This window comes from Bos indicus x Bos taurus, chromosome 20 (genome assembly GCF_003369695.1).
Source record: "Bos indicus x Bos taurus breed Angus x Brahman F1 hybrid chromosome 20, Bos_hybrid_MaternalHap_v2.0, whole genome shotgun sequence".
Classification (NCBI taxonomy): Eukaryota; Metazoa; Chordata; class Mammalia; order Artiodactyla; family Bovidae; genus Bos; species Bos indicus x Bos taurus.
The window spans coordinates 63,551,804-63,575,562 of NC_040095.1; the positions used below are offsets into that span (position 1 = coordinate 63,551,804).

A 23,759-nucleotide genomic window follows, 5' to 3' on the forward strand; every position below is an offset into this window, starting at 1 on the left:
CCGATTCTTTGCCACCCGAGGGACTGCAGCATGCCAGGCTCCTCTGTCCATCACCATCTCCCGGAGTTTGCTCAAACTCATGTCCATTGAGTCAGTGATGCCACCCAACCATCTCGTCTTCTGTCGTCCCCTTCTCTTCCCATCTTCAATCTTTCCCAGCATCAGGGTCTTTTCCAGTGGGCTGGGGGAGAGTTGTCAGAACACAGTGACAAAATGACAGAGGAGCTTTGGGAAGATGAAGGAGGGGAGACAAGGTGAGTCCTTGGATTATGAGTTGAATGTCAGAGTAGATGGGGAGCAGCGATAAGAGAAAGTAGACATAAAGGATACAGTTGGTAAGGCAGACAAGGAAGTCACCCTCAGATGGGGTCCTTCTGTCTGATTTACGTGAAGAGGTCTATTTTTGGAAGAAGTCTATTTTGATTTATAGATCTGGATTATGTATGGAGGTCTCACAGAGCATTATAGACTTGGAAGTCACCCACTTTTAGGAGCTATATCAAGTCATTGAGTTTGAAGAGATGGGCCACTGAGAGTGTGTAGACTGAGAAGAAATGAATGTTCAGGAGAGGCTGAGTTACACCTTCATTTAAAGGGAAGAGTGGGGAATAAGGGTTCTGAATGCAGTAGAGCACTGGGAGATTGGCATGGTTAGGGAAGCCAGGGAGGAGAGGGTTTGGGGAGACATTTAAGAGCAGAGGTCATGAGCACAGTTGCTATGGTGATAGATGCCCATGGCATAAGCTCATCAGCCTTGGCAATCACAAGGTGGTCAGTGATGCTGAGCAGAGTAGAGATGTTGGAGAGCATTCTTTTCTTCCTGCCACTGTTGCGTGCTTTGCATGTCACCATCGACATCGCACCTTCTGGTTGACGAGAGACAAAGTGGCGCTCCGCCTCCTGCCTATCTTACCTAAAAATGAACAGGGGCTATGAATAGTAATTGTCACACTACGAGAGTCACTTATAAAGTGATTATTTTGTTCTGCCCATAAGAGTTTCCTGCCTTGAGGGAACTTCTCTGGATAAATCCCTTAGTAATTGTAAATATATTAATAGTTACGTTGTCTTGTGGGACCATTACTTTTTTTTTTCTTTTTTAGAAAGAGTTCCTGTTGGTGTAGCTAGCACAGAAGTACATTGAATGAACGTTCACTTAGTTTTAAAACCTGCTGACAGATAAAATTAATATTGCCTTTGTGTAAATAATAATTTTATCTAATGGACTTCATTTATTTTTATGATCCCTCCAGGCGATCTGGAACTAAACAAGGAGAAAAAGGCAAAAGTCTAATAACAATTCCCTTTGAAGAGAGATATAAAATAAGGTCAGTGGAGCCGAACCATTATTGAAATGTATAAAATAGTTTAATGTTTGCTTTTCCCCATTTTATACCATGAGGTCATTTTATACAGCCATAAAATTCCATCTCATCTCAGATATGGTGAAAATCTGTGAGTAAGAAAGTCAGTTTCTTGCTCAGCTACCTGAAGGTGCCATGCAGAAGGGGTTCCGTATTTGAGGGCGGTCAGGGTTTTCATTAAGACATTCCTAAAAATGTTGCACTAATTCATTTGTGTACAACCTCTTTTGGCTGAAATTTGGCAGTCATGGTACATGGGTTAAAACAATGTAAAGAGGATTCAATTTTTATAAAAATGTACCTAAAAATTGAAGATGCAATATGCCTGGTGAACATCCTGATTTCCTTTATAGACTCAGTACCGTAATAAGAAAACTTTAATTTTGCTTTATTTCCCAAAGAATACAATGTTTGGTTATTGTTTTTGGAGAAGAATAGAGGAATCTATTTTCTTGGACACTTTGCATTAAGTTTATTGTTTTATTGCTTCTTCACTTAATGGCATTTCCTCCTCAGTACCTAGAATGTCTGATGTTATGAGGAAAGACCCCAAATTCATTCAACAGGTTCCTTCCAGCCCTGAATACACCCAATGGGCTTGGATGGCCCCTGACCTTTATTCCCCCTTCTTGAACTTGAACCCTTTAGAAGTCACAGCTTCTTCCTCCATTCAGAGGGATTCCTCCTTTTCCTGTGGCTCATAAGATTTGCTCTTACTTCTAGGATAACTGGGTATTTATCAAAAGGTGGATTTTGAGTTGCTTTGATTACTCACACCTGTGAGCTGGAAGTGCCCAGACTGTGCCCTCTTCACTTTGCGCCTGTGTCACAGGGCTCTCCCTTGCCCACAGGTGTCATCCTTCAATGACTGGCTGGATTAGTGACGACCCCTGTTTCCAGACCATGGGTTCATCTGTTATGCTTTAGTCTCGAGACAGAACTGTGTTTCTGGGTGTGATTTGAGTCATTTGAACTTGTGGCCCTGTGTGTGGTCTCCCCAGTGTGAGCAGGAAGGTAGGGGCACCAGGCAAAGGGCCAGGGGGTTTTGCTCCTGTTTGAACGTGGCCTGCCACTGTTTGCTCCTTCTTACCTTAACCTGTAAGATCTGTTCAGTCCATCTGAGCTTTTGCTTTCTCTGCTGCAAAGTGATGAGATGACTTCAAGTGTCCCTTCCATCTCTCAAATTCATGAGTTTTTGAGACACTTCCCATATCCCGTGTGCCAAGGGACTGAATAAACCGCCTGATGAGGGTGCTTGCTCTGTGGCGAGAGGTGGGTGAGCTCTCCATGATAAATAAGACATCAGTTATGTGGTTTCTGATTCATTCAGACAGCCAGTTCAGCTTGTTGGAACGTCTAACTTGGGGCTGTCACTATTGCTCAGCCCATAGCTTGTTTGTGATAAAAAAAGAGAGAAGTCAAAATTTAGAAACCTAGAAGGTTATGACTTTCCATAGACCCCTTGATGAGTAGGTAGAGACTGTTCATGATTCATCAGGGTTTACCGCAGGGGATCTGCCACCTTGGCCGGAGTAGGTGGCTGCTGTGTGTACAGAAGGTGGAGGCCAGCCCTGACCGTGGGTAGTGGGAGCCTCAGGACACATGTGGGGCCGAGGCATCAGTGGATATGCAGATGCTTGTGCAAGGCTTCCCGGAAGGACCGTGGCTGGGTTGCTGGAGGGGCCAAAGGGAAGCCTTGGTGCTGGCAGCGGTGGCGGTGGAATTGGGAGGAGATGCGTCGTTGGTGAAAGGGCAAGGGGTTGTCTTGGGAAAGCAGCGGGAAGATCTTGCGAGGGTTTCAGTGGGGCTGGGCTGTTTACCTGGCAGCTGCTGATGGTGCAACAGCCTCCAGGATGCCACGTTTGGCTGTGCCAGGGTGTGCAGGTGTAAGGCTCTGTGGTCTGTTCCAAGGGTAGGCTGGTTCCTTCAGTGGTTCTGCTGCTTTTGCTTTGGGCTGGGGCTTTAGTCCCTGGGGGAGCGGCTCACCTGATCCCATGGAGGAGGGCCACGAGATGCTTGGAAAGATGAGGGTAACACAGACCTTTCGGAAGAGCTGGCCATCCCCGTCTTCCAAACGCTGTCATGTTTCCGATGGTACCAAAGACCATAACTTTTTACAATTAAGATGCACATGCAGAGCGTCTTCCCGAGGGTCGTTGTGCTCCTGCGAGGGTGGAGCTCAGCCTGCTGGTCCTCTCCAAGCCTCTCATTCGTCAGTTCTCTCACCTGGCTTCATCCTCTCAGAGATGGTGGTCCTGAAGCCATCAGGTAGGAGCTGGGCTGGCAGGGTTTCCACAGGCTCTCAACACCAGTGAACCTGGCTACTTCTAACCTAAGACTCAGAAGAAAACCAGCCGCTGCTGAAAAGAGGTACATGAAGCTTATTTTGGATCTGTTTTTACTAATAACTAGTGAGACTTTTGTTCCCGAAGCAAAACTTCTTGTGTAGCTTTCATTCTTTTGATTTTTCTTCTGACAGCAGTAATTTTTTTTTTTTTTACTAAAAGCAACAGTTATTTTCTGTTCCCCAAAGCCTATTCATTTGCAGTGTGGGTGTGAATGGGAAATGTTATTTATTGCACAAACACACATATACAGAGTTTTGCTTCTTTAGATCGAGCTTATAGAGGGCTCCTCCCTCCCGCATCAGGAAACTGAAAAGAAGGCTTGAGGCATTTTGAAGAAGCTGCAACGAAAATGATTTGATTGCACAGCCCAAACAGGCTCTCTGTAATAAATCTTCCTGTTGACAAAATCACTTGCTTAGTATCAACTCACCAAACATACTTTTAATTTTCCAGAGATAATAGGATGGAATTCGAACAACTTTTCCTGAAATTGATCCTTTGAAAATTCTTTCCTCATGTATTTCCCCAATGGAGCTAAATAGTTATATTTAAAGTGACTTTCATTTTTCTTGAAATTTTCCGGAAATGATTCAATACAAATTCACTTGGATGATTTTATAAGCATATTTTGAAGTAATCTTTCTTTTTTTTTTTTCGTTTCACACATGATATTGTACATGTTTCAATGCCATTCTCCCAAATCTCCCCACCCTCTCCCTCTCCCACAGAGCCTCTTTCAAGTGATGATAGATTTGGGAGAGGTGTTTTGACACATTCAAATCAGAGATTATCAACCAGGACAATTTGATAAAGTCTGGAGGCAATTTTCAATGGCTCAGATAGTGGGACGCTACTGGTTACTGGGTGGTAGTGGGTAGAGAGAGGCCAGGGGTGGTGCCAAATGCACAGAACAGCTCCCAGAACAAAGAACTGCCTGGATCTAAATATCAGTATGTCCGAGAAGGAGCACTGAACTTGCTGACATAAAGATGCTTCTCCCCACCCCATGGTAGTCCACTAAGAAGCAAAAGTCCAGGATGGAAGGACCTGATGTTTATATCTGAGCCCACTTATAGTAAAAGGCCATTCAAGGAGTTAGTTTTGATGGTAGGATGCTCAGAAAACCCTGATCTAAATGACGACTCTGCATGTCCCTCCCTGGCACCTTACCAGGATGACTGTTTATAGTGCCTTTATTTTAGGGAAAAAAAGGTAACATGTTATAGTCTGAAAATTATAAACTTCTAAAAATCACCTGTTCTCATTAAATGTGCTTCCCTTAGCCTAACACGGCAAACCTGTAATTTCATCTCCTCCCCATCAAACCACGGGTCTCTCCCATTTTAGCTGCTCTTTTCACTTGACACGGCATTTCCTTCTCTAATCATCACTTCCAAAATCCCAGGGAGGGGACGGATCGGGCATTTGTGTTATTTTTCTTCACCTTTCCTTCGGGAGGCAGCGACGTCAGGACTGAGACAGGAATGCATGGCTGTCGTGAACGTGAGACAGTCGCAGTTGGCGGTTGTCTGTGTGGCTTGTTCCACATAACAGAGTGGGTTCTGGGTTGCCTTGGATCTGATACACGAAAAGCGATCTGCAAGAGAAAGAATTTGCTTTTAGCCTTAAGGGGACGTGAGCTCAGTCTCAGAGGTCGAGGTGGCCGTGTTCCCATCCATCTCCGTGATGGATGCTGTTCAGAGGGAGTTGGTGTGTCCGAAATACAGCTCTGGGCGCCTGGTGGGTGCTGGGCGTGGATGTCAGTGCTTGCTGTCCTGCCTGTCACAAAGCCAGCTAGTGCTTGTTGAGCTACAGTGTTACTTTCATTAGCTTTCCTATATATTTTTTAATCATCACCATTTTTTTTTTGATGTGGGGCAGTGATAATCTAGCTGCAACCTTTCCCGAGAGGGTTGGTGAGGGTGCTCTGCATCTCCTTGCTCTGAACAGAACAGAATTACACCCGAACACCTCTGACAGGTGTTATTCTTTTTAAAAATTTAATTTCTTATTTTATATTGGAGTAGAGTTGGGTAAAGAATCTGCCTGCCAATGCAGGTGACGTGGGTTCGATCCCTGGTTGGAAAGATGCTCTGAAGAAGGAAATGGCAACCCACTCCAGTATTCTTGCCTGGAGAATTCCTTGGACAGAGGAGCCTGAAGGGCTAGTCCGTGGGGTTGCAAAAGAGTCTGACACAACCTAGTGACTAAACAAACAACAGCAAAGGATGGATTTATAATGTTGTGTTAGTTTCATGTGCATAACACAGTAATTTATTTCTAGATATACATACATTCATTCTTTTTCAGATTCTTTTCCCATGTAAGTTATTACAGAATATCGAGTAGAGTTTGCTGTGCTGTACAGTAAGCAGGTCCTTTTTGATTATCTGTTTTATATATAATAGTGTCTTTGTGTTAATCCCAAACTCCTATTAAGATACGTCATTTGGTGAAACGTCATAAGCCTCAGGTCACAGGGACCCCAGGATTCCCTGTGGGTCCCTGTATTCACCTCTAAGCTGGCATTCTAGAGGAGTCTCCAGTTTTGCAGACTGTGACCCCACTTCCAAGGGTGAAATTAATCGTACTTTTAATTTTATAATCCACTATAACCATGCTTTTAATTTTATAATCCCTTTGATTCTTTTCATAACCACCTTTTCTGCTGCTGCTGCTGCTAAGTCGCTTCAGTTGAGTCTGACTCTGTGCGACCCCATAGACGGCAGCCCACCAGGATCCCCCGTCCCTGGGATTCTCCAGGCAAGAACACCGGAGTGGGTTGCCATTTCCTTCTCCAATGCATGAAAGTGAAAAGTGAAAGTGAAGTCGCTCAGTCATGTCCGACTCTTTGCGACTCCATGGACTGCAGCCTACCAGGCTCCTCCGTCCATGGGATTTTCCAGGCAAGAGTACTGGAGTGGGGTGCCATCGCCTTCTTGGAACCACCCTCTCTACTGGAACCATAATCCTTTGGCACCTCTGTTTTTCTGGGTCTTATTCTACCTCTCCTTCTTGAATCTACATTCTCATCTCTGCGCCCCACTCCTGAGTGACTGGGACTCCACTGTCCATGACAATGTGCTGTCTCTGGGCAGAGGCCATGGCCCCACTGGATGGAGGTGCCTCTGGACCCCAGTTTTTCTCTGCATTCCTTCCTCCACCTTTCTTGCTCACAGACTCTCCCTCCCATGGACACCATTCTCTTGCCTCTTCATGATTTGCAGCCCCTTCATCTGTTTCTCTGTCTAATTTGCACATTTCTAACCCCTGGAACATTGAGTCAACAGGAATCAGAAGGTGGAGACTGTGAAAGACGACGTACCCTCCACTTCATGCTTTCTCCATCTTTATATCTCATATATTGAGATATCATCTCTGTCTCATCACTATCTTGATATCTTACTGTATATTTATGAACACACCCCCTTTTTAAAGATGAAGCGCCTTTCTTCCTTTCATAACCACCCTCTCTTTGCTCCCCTGATGGCTTAACTGGTAAAGAATCTGCCTGCAATGTGGGAGACCTGGGTTCGATCCCTGGGTTTGGAAGATCCCCTGGAGAAGGGACAGGCTACCCACTCCAGTATTCTTCAGCTTCCCCTGTGGCTCAGCTGGTAAAGAATTCGCTTGCAGTGCAGGAGATCTGGGTTCAATCGCTGGGTTGGGAAGATCCGCTGGAGAAGGTAATGGCTTCACTCCAGTATTCTGGCCTGGAGAATCCCATGGACTGTACAGTCCCTTACCATATATTCATGAACACACCCTGTTTTGAAAGATGAAACCCTTTTCTTCTTTTTCACAAGCACCTCCTCTTCTGGAACCTTAGTCCTTTGTCTCCTGTTTTTCTGGGTCTTATACTACCTCTCCCTCTAAAATCTGCATTCTCTTCTCCACTCCCCACTCCTCAGAAAAGGAGACATACTTAATGATCATTTTTTTCTGTATCCTAAAATTTTCAGAACTTTGATCTCTTAGTGCTTATCTGACTTCATCGAATTTTCTGGGGTCACCTAACATTCAAGGTACCACACATATCCTGTCCCTCTTTTGCTTCATCCGTTTCCTTCTTGGCTCCTTGCGTCATGGATTCTGTCTCCTGTTTTTCTGAAACTGACTCCAAAATTGACCACTGACTGTTCTTTGACTAAATACAGCCAGCGGCCTTCACTCTGCCTCATCAGGGTACAGCTGATGAGGTCTCTTTTTAAAGTGTGTTATATCTGTCCTCCCAGCAGCTTAATTTGGCCCCCGTGGTGCTATATTTGTGAGATGCTCTGTGTTTCTTCTGTTATTTTTGTGTGGTTACTTTTCTTTAACAACTTCTAAATAAATACTTCTCTTTAGCCAATTTTTCCCCGTCTCATGTTTCATGAGTCTGAACCACACCCATGATTTTAACCATTCTAAATATTATATGCTGTCTCTGATTCTTTTTTTTTTTTTCTTTTCTGAGCATCCGCCATGGATTTTCCACAGTCTGCTGCATTTCCTTGAATGTTCTCTTAGCATCTTAAACCCAACACGCACCAAACCAAATGATCATATCCTCCTCTAAAACGTCTTCTGTTGTTTTTCATATTTGGAAAAAAAAAAACGGCCTCACTGTCCTCAAAGGGACTTACATCCTTTGAGTCTGTCTGTGCTTTTTGCTTTCTGTTCCTCCACATTTAACAGATTGGAACAATGGTCATTTATGAGGAAGTTGAGCCAGGCTCCACTAACTGATGCCTGTGCCCTTGGGATACTTACTGGAGTCACTCAGTGGGTTTCATTCACGTGTCAGGCATCTTGGTGGGGCTGACCGGGAACCCGGACTATGTGGGAGATGATGCTAGGAGGACCTGTATGTGGTCTCTCTGGCTTGGCGGTTTCAGGGGCATTAAACTTCTGACCCCGTGTCTCAGTGCCCCAGAGGATGTGATCAAAGAGACAGGAAGTGGAAACTGCCAGTCTTTAAGGGTGAGAGCTTGGAAGCTGGGGTGTCATCACTTCTATTATATTCCGCCAAGCAGAGCAGTCAGAGAGCCAACCCAGATTCAGGGTTGCAGGGAAGGGACGCAGATCCAGCTTTCAGTGGGAGGCAGGTTGAAGAATCTATGACATCTTTAATTTTCTGGACTTCCCCTTACCCATTACATGGCGTGTTTACTGGGTTTGCCTTAATTTCTGTTGACACTGAAGCCCCCTGAAATCACAGATCCACTTATTCCTCTTCTGGACAATTGCCATAGCTTCAATTTAACTTCTCCACTTTTATGCTCTTTTTTATCCAATTTCCTGTGTGCACTCTGGAGAGAATGATCTTGTTAACATTACTTCTAATGTTAATATACTGTGGTAGGTTATTGTTATGAAAATAGAGACATCAGAACTTAGTATCATTCACCTTCCAAATCTTAACCCAACCTGCTCTCTAAGCTGCTTCTCCCTTCTCCCCTCTACATCCTCTGGGGTCCAGATCGAGTACAGTAAACTGTTCCCAGCACGTATAGCCTGATCCTTCCTCTTACCCCATCCAGTGCGTCTTTTCATCCTCTTCTGGATTACTTCCGGAAATCTCTGTCTGTTGAAATCCTCTTTATCCTCTACAATTAAACTCAAATATGAAGTCCTCCTTGGGCCCATCCTTGATTCCCCTAAATAGCAGCGTGCTCTCTCCCCTAACTCTCACAGCACCCCAGCTTCTTTTTATGGTTTTCCAACAGCTTGGATTATCGTTATTTTTATAAGCCTATCTTATTTTAAAGCTTATTAATCTTTTAAATTATGCATGCTCTTTAAAGTCTCTCAGCTCCCAGCGCAGTAATTTCATTTCACCCAGTAGGTGCTCCGCTTAGGTTTTATTTGATTCACACTTGAGCGCTAGCCAGAAAGTTTGCAGCCAGGTCACCAGTAAGTTTCAAAGGATAAACTCACTCACTGTGGATGAGTTTTAAGAGCTGGGGGCATGATGTTAATCAGGTTATTAGGAAAGGGCAATGCTCATGGCCCTATTTAATAGGGGCTTTTATATTTTGAAAAGGGAAGGGGAGGAATTCAGAGGGCTTCCACATACAGGTCTGTGTATGCACAGGGAGGTAAGAATGGTGTTCCAAGGGAAAAACCAAATGATGATCAAAAGTCTTAAAGTGCATTGTTCAGGGGTGACGATGACAACTCGACAGAGCTTAAGCGTGAATATTTTCCCTTTTATAATGGATGGGTTATCTCATAAAGTCATTGGGAGGAACAGAGGTCTGGATTCAGATATATATATATATATATATATATATATATATGTATATATATAAATGCTAAGTCGCTTCAGTTGTGTCCAACTCTGTGACTCCATGGACTGTAGCCCACCAGGCACCTCCGTCCATGGGATGCTCCAGGCAAGAATACTGGAGTGGGTTGCTATTTCCTTCTCCAGGGGATCTTCCCAACCCAGGGATGGAAGCCGTGTCTCTTATGTCTCCTGCTTTGACAGGTGGGTTCTTTACCACTAGCACCACCCGGGAAGCCTGTGTGTATATATATATATATATATATATATATATATATATATACATTTCTGAAATATCTTCCAGAAAAAGGGATGTTTTTCTAAGTACTCCAAGTCTCTCTCTTTTTTTAACTAGAGTGCTGAGGCTTTACCAAAAGGCCAACTACTGAAAACCTGAGCCCATGTTCATGAACTTGTTCTCTTCTGTGTGTTTTAGGCACTTTCCACACATGACGGGACCACGAGCTTCTGGTTAGACAAGTGCCCGGAGCTGACGGTCTCCTGCCCATCATGAAGGGACCCTGCGTCATCGCGTGGCTGTTCTCAAGCCTGGGGTGGTGGAGACTCGCCCAGCTAGAGACAGATGCATCTCTGTGCCAGAGAGCAGAGCACCCAGTCATTTCCTATAAAGGTGAGAGTCAGGCACGCTTGCATTGCAAAGGCACCGTTGAAGTGCAAGTCTCATGCTTAGGATAGCAGCAGTTATCACTCTGTTATTCTGTGACTTTAGTTTAAAATCAGAGCAAAAATACGAAATCCCCCATCGCGAATATTTTGTATTTTGAAACTGAGAAGAATTCAAGCTCAGAATTATCACAGATAGAAAATCCCATCGTTGAGGCCACGTTTACTTGACAGGTGCTGTCAGCCCCCTAGGCATGTGAACCAGGGGAGAAAAATGTGGCCCATAGAAATAACAACATACCAAGCAAAACAAAAAATTCTTCACTCCAGCATTTCTCAACAAAGCCCGAGTCCTTTCACACAGCGTATGCCTTTGTCTTTACCTGGCATTGCATGGCAGACAGAATTCTTTTGCTGTCTCAAATATCTCCACAGATCTGCAGGGTCAACTGATTACTATGTGTACATGTTCTTTTATTATTTAATTCATCAAAAGTTTTTAGAGTTCTTTACCCCTCCACACTGATAGGCATTCAAGATGAAAAGTAAACTAGTCTTTGTGTCTGTCTTCAAGGAAATCACACTTATATCATGAAGCCAAGTATGATCAGACATTGTATTTTAATAATTCATCCACTAGTTTTCTATTTTTTACTATTTTGTAACTTTTGTATCACAAAAATTTTGAAATACATACAAAATTAGAATCTGTTCTAAAGTCTAAGGAACACTCAACCCTTGGATTTATTCATTCATGGCCCGTCTTTTTTCTTTTAAATCCCCACCCATGCTCCACCCACATTCACCAAATTATTTTGAAACAAATTCAAGAAATCATATAATTTTGTCATGACAGTTCAGTTCTTGAATATCAAAGATGAGGAATTCATATTACCGTTATCACACCAGAACAATCAAAAGCCCAAACATAAACCAATGCCATAAAACTAGCAAGCGTCACGGGAGTGCTGTGAGACCCCTGATGGCCTCAGGAGTGCTCGCTCCCTGCTTTGTTAACGGTTGTGTTGAGGCAGGAATGGAATGCTGTTCATACACTGCGGCTGGTTGGTGTATCTCTTGAGTCTCCTCGTCTCTCGCTGTGTTGTGTTGTTTTTGTTGCTCCACTTGCAAGTTCATTTTTAAAGAAACCTAAGTTCACTGTCCTGGAGAGTTTCCACAGTGCTTCCCATTGGTGTCATTGAGATGTTCTTCTGTCCCCAGTGTTTCTATAAACTAGGAGTGATAATGAGAGGCCACTCGGATTCAGGTATGCAGCTTTTTGTCTCTACTGTGTCAAGGATGGTGCCCTGTCCTTCACTGGGCTATGAAATAATCAGTCACTGATGATCATTCATTCATTCATTCATCTAAATCTGCTGACTCATTCATGGGTGCAAAACTAGGAGTCTTACCTTTTCCTACTCTTCCTTCACTTAATGGCTAAGTTACTTGTACATAAAGTAACTTTCACTCCTTAACTATTTGAATTTCCTAAGGGTGCATCTGACATAGGAAAGGCAGAGTGGATGCTTATTTTTCTTTCCTGTGCCATTTTTTATACAGTCCAATTAGTTGGTTCTCTAACATTATCCAAAGGGGACAAATAAAATGTTCTGTTTGCTTTTTTTAGAGTTATTTTTAATATATGGATTTCAATATTTGATATATTTCAATTAATTGCAGCGTTTATTCTTGTAGATGGTGCAATGATCACATTTCAAGCTTAGGGGCGGGGACGCTCTTGAGGTTGCCTCCTGAGTTTTTCTGAGACAACTCGAGTGGCCTTTGATGGCTTCATTATTCTCTGGGATAACAAGGTGCCTTTCACTCCTCTTATCCATTTCCTTCCATTGACCTGAGAAGCAGTCATTTTTATGTGATTGGAGCATAGGAGTGGCCAAAGAGAGGTCTTGTCAGTGTGCAGAGCTAAGGAAAGCGTTCTCCACAGCACACTTTGGTTCTGGGTGCTTCTAGTTCATCTCGAGGACTCTAGGGATCTCTTCTGGACCTCTTCCATCCTATGTCTCTGTCTTTCTCTGCTGTGCACAGACTCCTGTCTCTGCAGGTCAATGTAATTATTCCTCTGTCTTTTCCTGCAATACACACTCAGTTGTTTCAGAATAATGGCTGTGTGCAACTCTAGTCCTTGTTGACTACAGAAAACCCTTTCGTGTGATTTTTCTTTTATAGTCATCAGGGTGTGAATTGCACTAGATAATCGAAGCAAAATTACTGCTTTGAAATTGAAGGAATTTCAGTTTGTATGGTTGGGCCATCAACTCGAAACATAGTTAATTTCACTTTTGGTTTTTGAGATTTTTCAAAATTGACATAATTCTGTAATATTTTAAAGCCCAATTAAAGAGGGTGTTTGGAGAAACTGACTTCACTCTGTTTTCCTTACCTTGTTCCTCCTTTCTCCTTTTAGCTCACCTTTTACTTAGAGTTTATGATTTTTGTTTCTTTTTTAATATAAATAAAATTCCACACACACACATATACATGTACAAATATATTCATACCCTCTTTTCTTAAAAAGTAGCATGTATACAAAAAATTCTCTCTATCGAGCATTTTTTCACATCAGGATATGCCCTGGAGTCCATGCCTCAGTAACATGGATTTATGTCACTTCTCATAGTCACATGGCTCTCATCTATGGAATGAGCTCCAGTCTATTCAACAACTCCTTACTGGGGGACGTGATCATGTATAGTGTTACAATGCACAGTACCTCCTGGAATAGTCTTTTGGTATTTTTTGCAAGTGTGCTATTGGTAGAGATGCCTGGAATTGGGATTGCTGGGTCAAAGGGTGAATGCACCTGTGGTTTTGCTAGGTCTTGCCTGATTCCCTTTCATGAGGGTTGTGCCATCTTACATTCTCCTTGCTCTTGGTATGAGTGTTTGTTTCCTACCAACCTTTCCAGCGGAGCACACTGTTAGGCTTTGGCTTTTGGGACAACCCCAGAGTTCATCAAAGTCTTCCCAGGTGGCTCAGTGGTAAAGAACCTGCTTACCAACGCAAGAGACATGGCTTCAGTCCCTGGGTCGGGAAGATCCCCTGGAGGAGGAAATGGCAATCCACTCCAGTATTCTGCCTGGAAAATTCCACGGACAGAGAAGCATAGCAGAGACTACAGTCCACAGGGTCACAATAAGTCAGATGTGACTGAGCTACTGAGTACACGTGCGTGCATAGTGCATCAGTGGCAGTCAGCATACTTTCAAACTACATTTTTAAAAGGACGTGTGGACACAGTGGGGGAGAGAGGGTAGGAAGAATTGAGGAAACAACATTGACATATATACTCTTCACGCATGCTAAATTGCTTCAGTCGTGTCAGACTCTGTGTGCTGCCCCCACCTCAGGCCCTTATGTCCATGGGATACCAAGAGCAGATTGCTATGCCCTCTTCCAGGGCACCTTCCTGACCCAGGGATTGAACCTGCCTGCCATCTCCTGCATTGGGAGGCAGGTTCTTTACCACTAGTGCCACCTGGGAAGCCCTGTATACTCATGTGTGAAATAGGTAAGTAGTGGTAAGCTGCATTATAACAGGGAGCCCAGCCTGGTGTCTTGTGATGACCTAGAGGGGTGGGATGGGAGGGGTGAAGCAAGCTCAAAAGGGTGGGATATGTGTGTGTATATGTAGATATCTACATATACACATGTAGATATATGCATTTACACATACATACGTATATATAATTATGACTCATTCGCATTATTGTATGGCAAAAACCATCATACTGTAAAGCAATTATCCTCCAATTAATCAATCAATTAAAAAACATTTGGAGTGGATATTCAGGTGCCTATTATGTACCGGAGTCTGTGCTAAATATCAAGGAGACAGAGGTAAAAAACACAGTTCCTGTTAAGGGTTTAGAATGTCTTAAGGAATACAGACCGAAAGGGCCATTGTGTAATGTTCTATTAAGGGTCCTCACAGAGGTGTCTTTGCCATGTGCGTGGGAGTCCAGGGAAAAGCTGTCTGAACCAGCAGCCTGGGCTGCAGAGGAGTGCTTGAGCAGAGGAGTGGCTGAGGACGCTTTCTAGGATGCTGCAGGACCAGAGCTGAGTCCCAGATGACTGTGAGAATGTGTTTACGAGTCTCACGCAGGGAGCCCAGTAGGTTTTGGCAAGTGACAAGACCAGTGAGCCATGAAATCTGTTTAGATCATGGAGAGGAGGTGGAGGAAGATGAGACTTAGAGGGAAGATTTAATAATGTAGGGCCTCAGAAGGCATCTCTGGAAGGCCCCCTCTGTCTGCAAAGGCTCAGCATGGAAGGTGGAGAACGGGCAGTGGAAAGAGCCTACCCTGGGGCTGCTGCTGTGACCAAAGGGAGCCATGAAGAGGGCAGGAGGGCCTGAGCTGTGGGATGGGTAGCAGAATATGAAGAACTGGGTGGATTCTGGAAATCTACAGAAGAGGTTGTTGATGTTTTCAAGGAGGGACCAGGAGTGCGAGCCCCAAGTTCTTGGCTGTTGATTCCAGATGGAGTAAAGAAGGGAAGTCTAAAATGGTGAGACGAGGTTGAGAAATCTGAGTTCCTAACTGCCATCAGATGGAATTAACGAGCTGAGAGCTGGAGTCATGGGTACCAGGGAAGGAGAGGTTTTTCAAGAGGGAAGTGGCCATCAGAGTATCTGGGCCAGAAGGTAGGGTGACAGACTCACCCTGATTTCCCCCAGGCTCTTTTGGGGTGAGCGCTGAAAGCTCCTAGAGACATCGGGAAGGTCCGCTGGGGGAGGGCATGGCCACCCACTCTTGACTGGAGAATCCCATGGACACAGGAGCCTGGTGGGCTGTGGTCCATAGCATCATAAAGAGTTGAACACGACTGAAATGACTTAGCACCTGCACTGAAAACTCTACTGTATTTTCAGAAAACTGGAACAGATGGCTACCCTCCTAGAAACTGTCAGCAATGGTGTATTCATTTCCCAGTGTTGCTGTAACCAGATACTATAAACTAGATGATTTAAAACAACAACAGCGTGGTCTCTTATAGTTCTGGAGGCTGGAAGTCCAAAAACAAGATGTCAGCAGAGCTGTGCTCTCTTTGAAGGCTCCAGGGAAGACTTCTTCTTTTCCACATCCTAGCTTCTGGTGCTTGTCAGCAATCTCCTGTGTTCTTTGGCTTGTGGACTCATCACTGCAGTCTCTGAGTCTGTAGTCACATGGCATTTTCTCTGTGTAGATGTTTTTGTCTTCTCTTCTTTTTATAAAAATAGGAGCCCTGTTGAATTTAGGGCCCACCCTAACCCAGCATGACTAAATCTGAATTAATTACATCAAGATTGTATGTCCAAATAAAATCATAATCATCACAGGTTCATGAGGTTACGACTTCAGCATATCTTTTGGGTGGACATATTCAGTTCAATTCAGTTGTTCAGGCACGTCCAACTCTTTCTGACCCCATGGACTACAGCACACGAGGCTTTCCTGTCCATCACCAACTCCCAGAGCTTGCTCAAACTCATATCCATCAAGTCGGTGATGCCATCCAACCACCTCATCCTCTGCCATCCCCTTCTCCTCCTGCCTTCAATCTTTCCCCCATCAGGGTCTTTACAAGTGAGTCAGTTCTTCACGTCAGGTGGCCAAAGTATTGGAATTTCAGCTTCAGCATCAGCATTGGCATCAGTCCTTCCTATGAATATTCAGGACTGATTTCCTTGAGGATTGACTGGTTGGATCTCCTTGCAGTCCAAGGGACTCTCAAGAGTCTTCTCCAACACCACAGTTCAAAAGCATCAGTTCTTCGGTGCTCAGCTTTCTTTATAGTCCAACTCTCACATCCATATATGACTACTGGAATAATCATAGCTTTGACTAGACAGACATTTGTTGGCAAAATAATATCTCTGCTTTTTAATATGCTGTCTAAGTTGGTCATAGCTTTTCTTCCAAGGAGCAAGCGTCTTTTAATTTCATAGTTGCAGTCACCATCTGCAGTGATTTTGGAGCAAAAAAAAAAAAAAAAAGTAAAGTCAGTCACTGTTTCCATTGTTTCCCCATCTATTTGCCATGAAGTGATGGGACCAGATGCTATGCTCTTAGTTTTCTGAATCTTGAGTTTTAAGCCAGCTTTTTCACTCTCCTCTTTCACTTTCATCAGGAGGCTCTTTAGTTCCTCTTCGCTTTCTGCCATAAGGGTGGTGTCATGTGTGGTGTCACCTACAGGACATATTCAGCCTTTAGCAAACGACATTTATCAGTGCAGCTTCAGAGCAGTGATGGGGATGAAACTACATGGTAATGAACAGAGGGATGTGTGTGAGTTGAAGGAATAGATATAAAAATAGAGAATTATTGTTTCAAGTAGGCAGGGACATGAGGATAGGGAATAGCTTTTAAGAGAGCATTACTTAATCCTCTTTAAATGGTGATGGGGAAGAGAGAAAAGACAGGGGGAGGGAATTGACTAGGCAGAGCCCCCAGGGCTGTAGGAGGGGACAGGATACGGGGCACAGGTGAGGGATTAGCTCCCAGGAAGCAGACCCAACCCCCAGGGAGCCCAGGGGAGGGAGACCGGGGGACCCAGGATGCAGGGCAGTCAGCAGGAGGGGGTTGCCTAGGACTCCATCTTCCCTAAGGAGGAGCAGGCAGGCCTTGGGCCAGGAGGATGGGGCTTTAGGAAGGAAGTGCCATTCTTAAGACAGGATAAGACTGTTGATCAAGAACAGACACAGAAGATTCCCCATGACTGTTCAGAGCCCAGTCGGTCCTTGAAATGGCTCCTTTTATAGCTGAGCAGGTGGCCACAGCTATGTCCCCTAAACACTTCTCTGTGCTCTCTACAAACAGTCTGAGAGAGTATAACAAAGCATGGATGAGAGAGCAATAAAGGCAGGACTGGGTCACCTTGATACTTAAGATCTTGATATTTGGGGTATATTTCAAATTTCACCATTTAGTTTTATACATTGGGGTCATTTTGCACGAGATTCTACTCAAGAAGAGTCTACAGGAACATTTCATTACAGCTAAGCACGTTTCATCAACGTCTTGATTCGATTTTCCTAGCTGAGCAGAAGATGCTGGCAGGATCTTGGTAAAATATTTGCCACTCCAGGCTCCTCTTCTCTTGTGGAGTTCATTGCTTAAGAAGCCCTAACAGCTTGCTGTGTCTGCACGGTTGCTGCCTTGACTGCATGGTCTAGAATATTTACCCCGATCATGCAGTGGCTGCTAAAACACCCTGACACACGACAGACGCTTCACACTTACGTCCTTGTTGATTGCTTAAATATCTGTTCCACTAAAGAGGGGGAAAATAGTGACCCTTCAAGACAACATGTTTCTCAGCATGCTTACTGAGTCTCATAACCATCTTCCAAATGAGTTTTAAATGTTTAATGTCCACTTAAGGGGATAGTGCCACATTCTGCTTTTGTTTGTTTATTGATTAAAGTTTACCCAGCAGGCTGGCTGTTTAGAGAGCCTGAGCCAGTTATAGGAATTAGAGCAGTTTCACAGGATGCATAGGGAAAAACCCCCGCTGGAGTGAGCCATGCTGGACTCATGCTTACTTGGACTTGCAACTTTAATGTTATGACTAATTTGGAGGCCTATCTTCAGTGTCTTAGCTGACAGCACTTAGTATTTTTTTTTAAATTTTATTTGAAGTGTAGTTGATTTACAAGATTGTGTTAATTTTGGCTATACCACAGAGTGTTTCAGTTATGCGTATATACATACATTCCTCTTCATATTCTTTTCCATTATGGTTTATTACAGGCTGTTGAATATAATTCCCTGTGCTCTACAGTACCTTGCTGTTTATCCATTTTATATGTGATAGTTGACATCTGCTGCTGCTGCTAAGTCGCTTCAGTCATGTCTGACTCTGTGCAACCCCATAGACGGCAGCCCACCAGGCTCCCCCATCCCTGGGATTCTCCAGGCAAGAACACTGGAGTGGGTTGCCATTTCCTTCTCCAATGCATGAAAGTAAAAAGTGAAAGTGAAGTTGCTCAGTCATGTCCGACTCTTGGCGACCTCATGGACAGCAGCCTGCCAGGCTCCTCTGTCCATGGATTTTCCAGGCAAGAGTACTAGAATGGGGTGCCATTGCCTTCTCCGAGTTGACATCTGCTACCCACAAATTCCCAACTTGTCCAATCCCTCCCCTCCCCGCCCCCTTGGGAACTGCAGTGTCTGTTCTCTGTGAGTCTGTTTCCGTTTCATCAATAAATGTTCATTTGTGTTGTATTTTAGATTCTACGTATAAGTGGTATCATATGGCATTTGTCTTTCTCTTTCTGACTGACTTTGCTTAGTTTGATCATCTCTAGGTTCATCCATGTTTTTGCCATGTATGATGGCTCCATACCTGTCTCAGGACTCCATACCTATCTCTCGGCCTCATGAACATCCCAGGACCATAGACATGTTCCACGAGGCTCCTTTTTCTCTCTGGGTTTTGGCTGTCTGGTGTCTAATGCCCCAGACAGGCATACAGTTTCATGATCCTGGCTGGATTCTATCTCTTCTCTTAGGATCTAGGATGCTCATTACCACACAAGGGGCCGTTGCAGGTAATTTCCAGAGTCCCTGTCAGATTTCAGAGTCTTTAAGCATGTAAACCTTGATTAAAATTGCCTCCAGTATTTCTCCCTGTTCTCCTAATCTTATACTTGCCATTTGACCTTTATGAGTTATAATTGTGCATAATTGCATGACAGTGGCCCACTTTCTCCAAGGAAGAATTGGGAAAATTTATTTTAATTAAAATAGATTGCATAAAATTCATTTTAATATTTTCATGTGAATCTAATTAAAATATAGCAAGATACCACTTAGCATTGAAAATTGTCTTGAACTCAGTGCTTTTGTTTGTGAAAATAAAAATTTACATAAATCAATTGTGATTCTCTTTAGTTTCATAGCAGGTTATGAGTTATCCTCCTTTGAGTTTACTTATGGAGGAGAAATGTTTCCTATAGACCTCTATTATAAAAAGTCCTTTGACCTATCAGTAATTTAACTCATGTTATCATGCAAATGACTGAATATTTCTCATAGTGTAATCGCAAAGTCACATGGAGAAAATATTTGAACCTATTTGCAAGTGAAGCAACTAAGGTATACACGCACTGCTTGTTTTATGCATTGCTGCTGTTCAGTCGCTAAGTCCTGTCTAACTCTGCGACTCCGTGGACTCAGGACACCCTCAGGCACCCCTGTCCACTGTCTCCCAGAGTTTGCTCAAATTCATGCCCACTGAGTTGGTGATGTCATTCAACCATCTCATCTTCTGCTGTTCCCTTCTCCTCCTGCTGTCAACCTTTCCCAGCATCAGCGTCTTTTCTAATAAGTTGACTCTTCTCATCAGGTGGCCAAAGTATGGGAGCTCCAGCTTCAGCATCATCCTTCCAATGACTATTCAGGGTTTTACACATTTAAGAACTGCATTTGCTAATACATTTTTACTCTAAAGTGTGTTGTTAGTTTGCTCTCTGAAAAAATGGAATATTAAAAAATGTCACTTTTCAACTCTATAACTTAGGTATGTAATGATCATTCATGAGTGCATAGAGGTGTTAGAAAATGCAGTCATTATAAAACCATTTTGCATTATTCTTTGGGTGAAATTGCTCCAATACCTAGCTTCTACTTTCATACTGTTATTGATCTTTGACTGATGAAAGCTTTTGAGGGTCTCTGTTATATGTTTTTTTATAAACAGTGATTAAGTTCTGATGAAAATAATTTGAGTTTTGAGAATGATCAATAACTTTTGTATTACTTTTGTGTTCTAGGGCCACTAATGAAATAATGTGTAAGACATCTATATTTTATCTTGAGATAACCAATTTTTGATTGATTTTTCTTAGTGGGGAAATAGTTTTTATTACTCTAAGATTGCAAATGTAAAACTTTATAAGTTAAGTAGTTCAGTGGGATTGCATTAAATTTGGGGATAAGATTTTGTGAAGTTATTATCAGGACTCTAATTTAAAATAGTCATTTCGTTTAGCCTCAAAGATTATGTTTTATTTTATTTTTGTTCAAGCATGTTATAGGCTTTCTAAGCCTTAAGTGGGCAATTGATCCATTTCTCACAGTGAAGGTAGATAAAAATCTTATCCTTATTTTACCTATGAAAAACAGTTGGAGATTAAATGTAGAGTGGACAAATTTTTAATTAAGCAATATTTTTCTTGGATTTATAACTCCCTGTCATCTTCTAATATCAAGGCAAAGTAAGCATCCATGCTCACATTTGAGGAGACCCAGATTCTGCCTACTTCTGCAGACAACAGTGCTGAAATTTTTCTGTATTCATATAATAAAGACTACACCAAGGTTTCCAAATCTTATTTAGTTTGTGTACTAACCTAATCAGCATCTTAACCTTTTATTTTCCTGAAGCTTTTTAAAGAGGAGTTTGTTTGTTTGTTTTTAATTGCGATATAGTTGCTTTACGATGTTGTGTTTATCTCTGTTGTTCAATGAAGTGCGTCAGCTGTATGTACACATATAACCCCTCCCTCTTGGACCTCCTCTCCACCCCGTCTCGCTCCTCTAGGTCACCACAGAGCCCCAGGCGGCACTCCTTGTGCTATATAGCAGGTTCCCACTAGCTAGCTATCTTACGCATAGCAGCGCGCAGAGGTCAATCCCAGTCTCCCTTCATCCCAGCCCCGCCCCATGTCCAGACATCCATTCCCTACATCTGTGTCTCTTTTCCTACCAGCGGAGTTATTTTTTAATTTCTCTTTTACGTTTCCACTTCCAGCCTGTGAGTCAGGGATGGACTTCAGAAAACCTAAGCACATGCATCAGATGGTTCAATGGTTCAATGTCCACCTGCTCTAATCAGCAGCAGGTGACAATGTATGCTAACACGCCCAAGGGGATAGATCCCTCCAGTCTGCAAGATGGCAACGTTGTCCTAATGCTCTCTGACCATTCCCGCCTTGAAAGCCCCTCTGGCCTTTGTGTTAGGCAGACTGCACACCCTATTAAATAAAATCAGTGAAACGAGACCCTGATGCCCTGAATGCCTGGGCTGGCAGAGGGCTCCTGGCAGCTCTCAGAACGTGATTAACGACTGTCATCCTCATTTGTATTTTTGTGCCCTGGGTCCCCTCGCCTCATCACACAGAGTGCTTTAGCTTCTGCTTGTTTGAAGATAAAAGCAGAGGTCCAGTTTATGAATTATGCAATCAGTCTTTACTGAGTGCATATGATGTGCTAGACATGTTTCCACCATGAGGTTTCCCCAGTAAACAGAATGGTGGAAATCTCAGAGTTTACATTATGTTAGGGGAGACAGACAATAATAAGATGATACAATATAGACCTGCTGGTTCATATGGTAAAGAATCTGTAACTCGGGAGACCCAAGTTTGATCCCTGGGTCCCCTGGGAAGATCCCCTGAAGAAGGGAATAGCAACCCACTCCAGTATTCTTGCCTGGAGAATCCCATGGACAGAGGAGCCTGGCAGGCTACACTCCATGGGGTTGCAAAGAGTCGGACAGGACTGAATGACTAACATACACACACACACACACACACACACACACAATATAAACCAGTCTGTGTAGTACTATGGGCTGAGTAAAAACATAAAGTAAGGAATGGGTTAAGTAGATCTTGCAATTTACACTAGGGTAACCAGGTGTGCCTGGAATTTACCTGTTGGCTCCAGCCCCATACCTGCCCCTTAAATTTCACCTTGTACAACTGATGAGGGAGTCAGTGAAATTCCTCGGGCTCCTGACTCAGCCAGGTTCCTGTTAGAATGTGTGATGGGGACGAACCAGCTGTTGCTGGGGAGGCTGCTGCAGGAAGATGGAGAATCACGTTCATGCCTCCGCAGGGTGGCTGAGGACTGGAGTGATTCTGAGTCCTCAGCCAGGGAGCAGGCGGCCACAGCTTGAGTCATAGCTGCTGGAGAAGGGCACAGCAGCAGAAACAGGCGTGTGGGTCCAGCCCAGCTTGCTAGCAGCTGCTCATCTCTGTGTCATGCATTCTTTCTCTTAGCTCTCCCAGGCTGCATCCTTCATTCTTGTACCTTATCTTCCTATATCTGTACGACCAACTCTCTATGTTACGTGTTGTCTGAGCTACCTAGGGTGGTTTCTGTCTTCCTATTGACTGTGGCTCGTATAGAATAACCTGTTGAGTCAAGACTTAAAGGTAGGGAGCAAGTGACAGGGATAATGGAGGAGATTGTTCCAGCAAGAGGGAAGAAGAAATTCACAGGCCCTGGGGTGGGAGGGTACTTGGCAGGTGTGACTAAGAGCAGGGAGGCCAGTGTGACTAGAATGGAAGGAGGGATGGAGATGAGATTAGAAGGATAATGGGGGGAAAAGGTCCTGTAGGGCCTTTAAGAGTTCGACCTTTATTTTGAGTGAAGTGAGGAGTCGGGCTTCCCAGGTAGCGCTAGTGGTAAAGAACCCACCTGCCAATGCCGGAGACGTAAGAGACTCTGGTTAGATCTCTGGGTCAGGAAGATCTCCTGGAGGAGCGCACGGCAACCCACTCCAGTATTCTTGCCTGGAGAATCCCATGAACATAGGAGCCTGGTGGGCGACAGTCCATGGGGTCACAAAGAGTCAGACACGACTGAAGTGACTTAGCACACATGCAGGCACGAGGAGCCACTGGAAGGCCTTGAGCAGAGGAATGGGGTAGTGAGGACCAAATATGACTTAAAGTGTCACCCTGGCTGCTGTGCTGAGGACAGACTGCATTGCAAGTGAGTGCGTGGGGCAGGACAGAGGGAGCATTTTGGGAGCTGGAGGGTGATCCAGGCTGGGGATGGTGGTAGCTTGGATGAAAGTGTTGGCAGCAGTCCCCAGGGAGTGGTGGCCACATTCTGGCTAGAGTGTGTTTGGCTGTCATGTCCAAAGTGTTTCCTTTTAAGTTGTATATATGAGAGAAAGAGAAAGACAAGCCTGACTCTTGAGTTTTTGGCTTGGGCAGTTGGGCAGGGTGAAAGTGGTATTTACTAACATGGGAAAGATTTTAAGAGTGTCGCCCTTGGAAGGAGTTTCAGAGGCTCAATTTTGGACATTTGAAGTGTGAGATGATTGTTTAGCATCCAAGTGAAAATGTCAAGTAGTCAGTTGCATATACAAGTTTGGAGTTCTGGGGAGCAATTTTTGAAGATTCAACAAAGCATA

The 23,759-nt window shown here is 43.8% G+C and overlaps 1 protein-coding gene across 5 annotated transcripts in view; it reads left to right on the top strand.

The window, feature by feature from the left end:
- SEMA5A (semaphorin 5A) overlaps positions 1 to 23,759 on the top strand; it is a 565,569-nt gene that overhangs the window by 189,978 nt on the left and 351,832 nt on the right. For 3 of the 5 annotated variants that reach the window (XM_027520269.1, XM_027520272.1, XM_027520270.1), the window contains exon 3: positions 10,417 to 10,611. In XM_027520269.1, the coding sequence (XP_027376070.1) occupies positions 10,491 to 10,611 (121 nt within the window). In that variant the 5' untranslated portion in view covers positions 10,417 to 10,490. Of the gene's footprint in view, positions 1 to 1,253; positions 1,329 to 10,416; positions 10,612 to 23,759 lie in introns of all 5 variants that reach the window. The other 2 variants (XM_027520271.1, XM_027520273.1) reach the window with 1 other exon arrangement.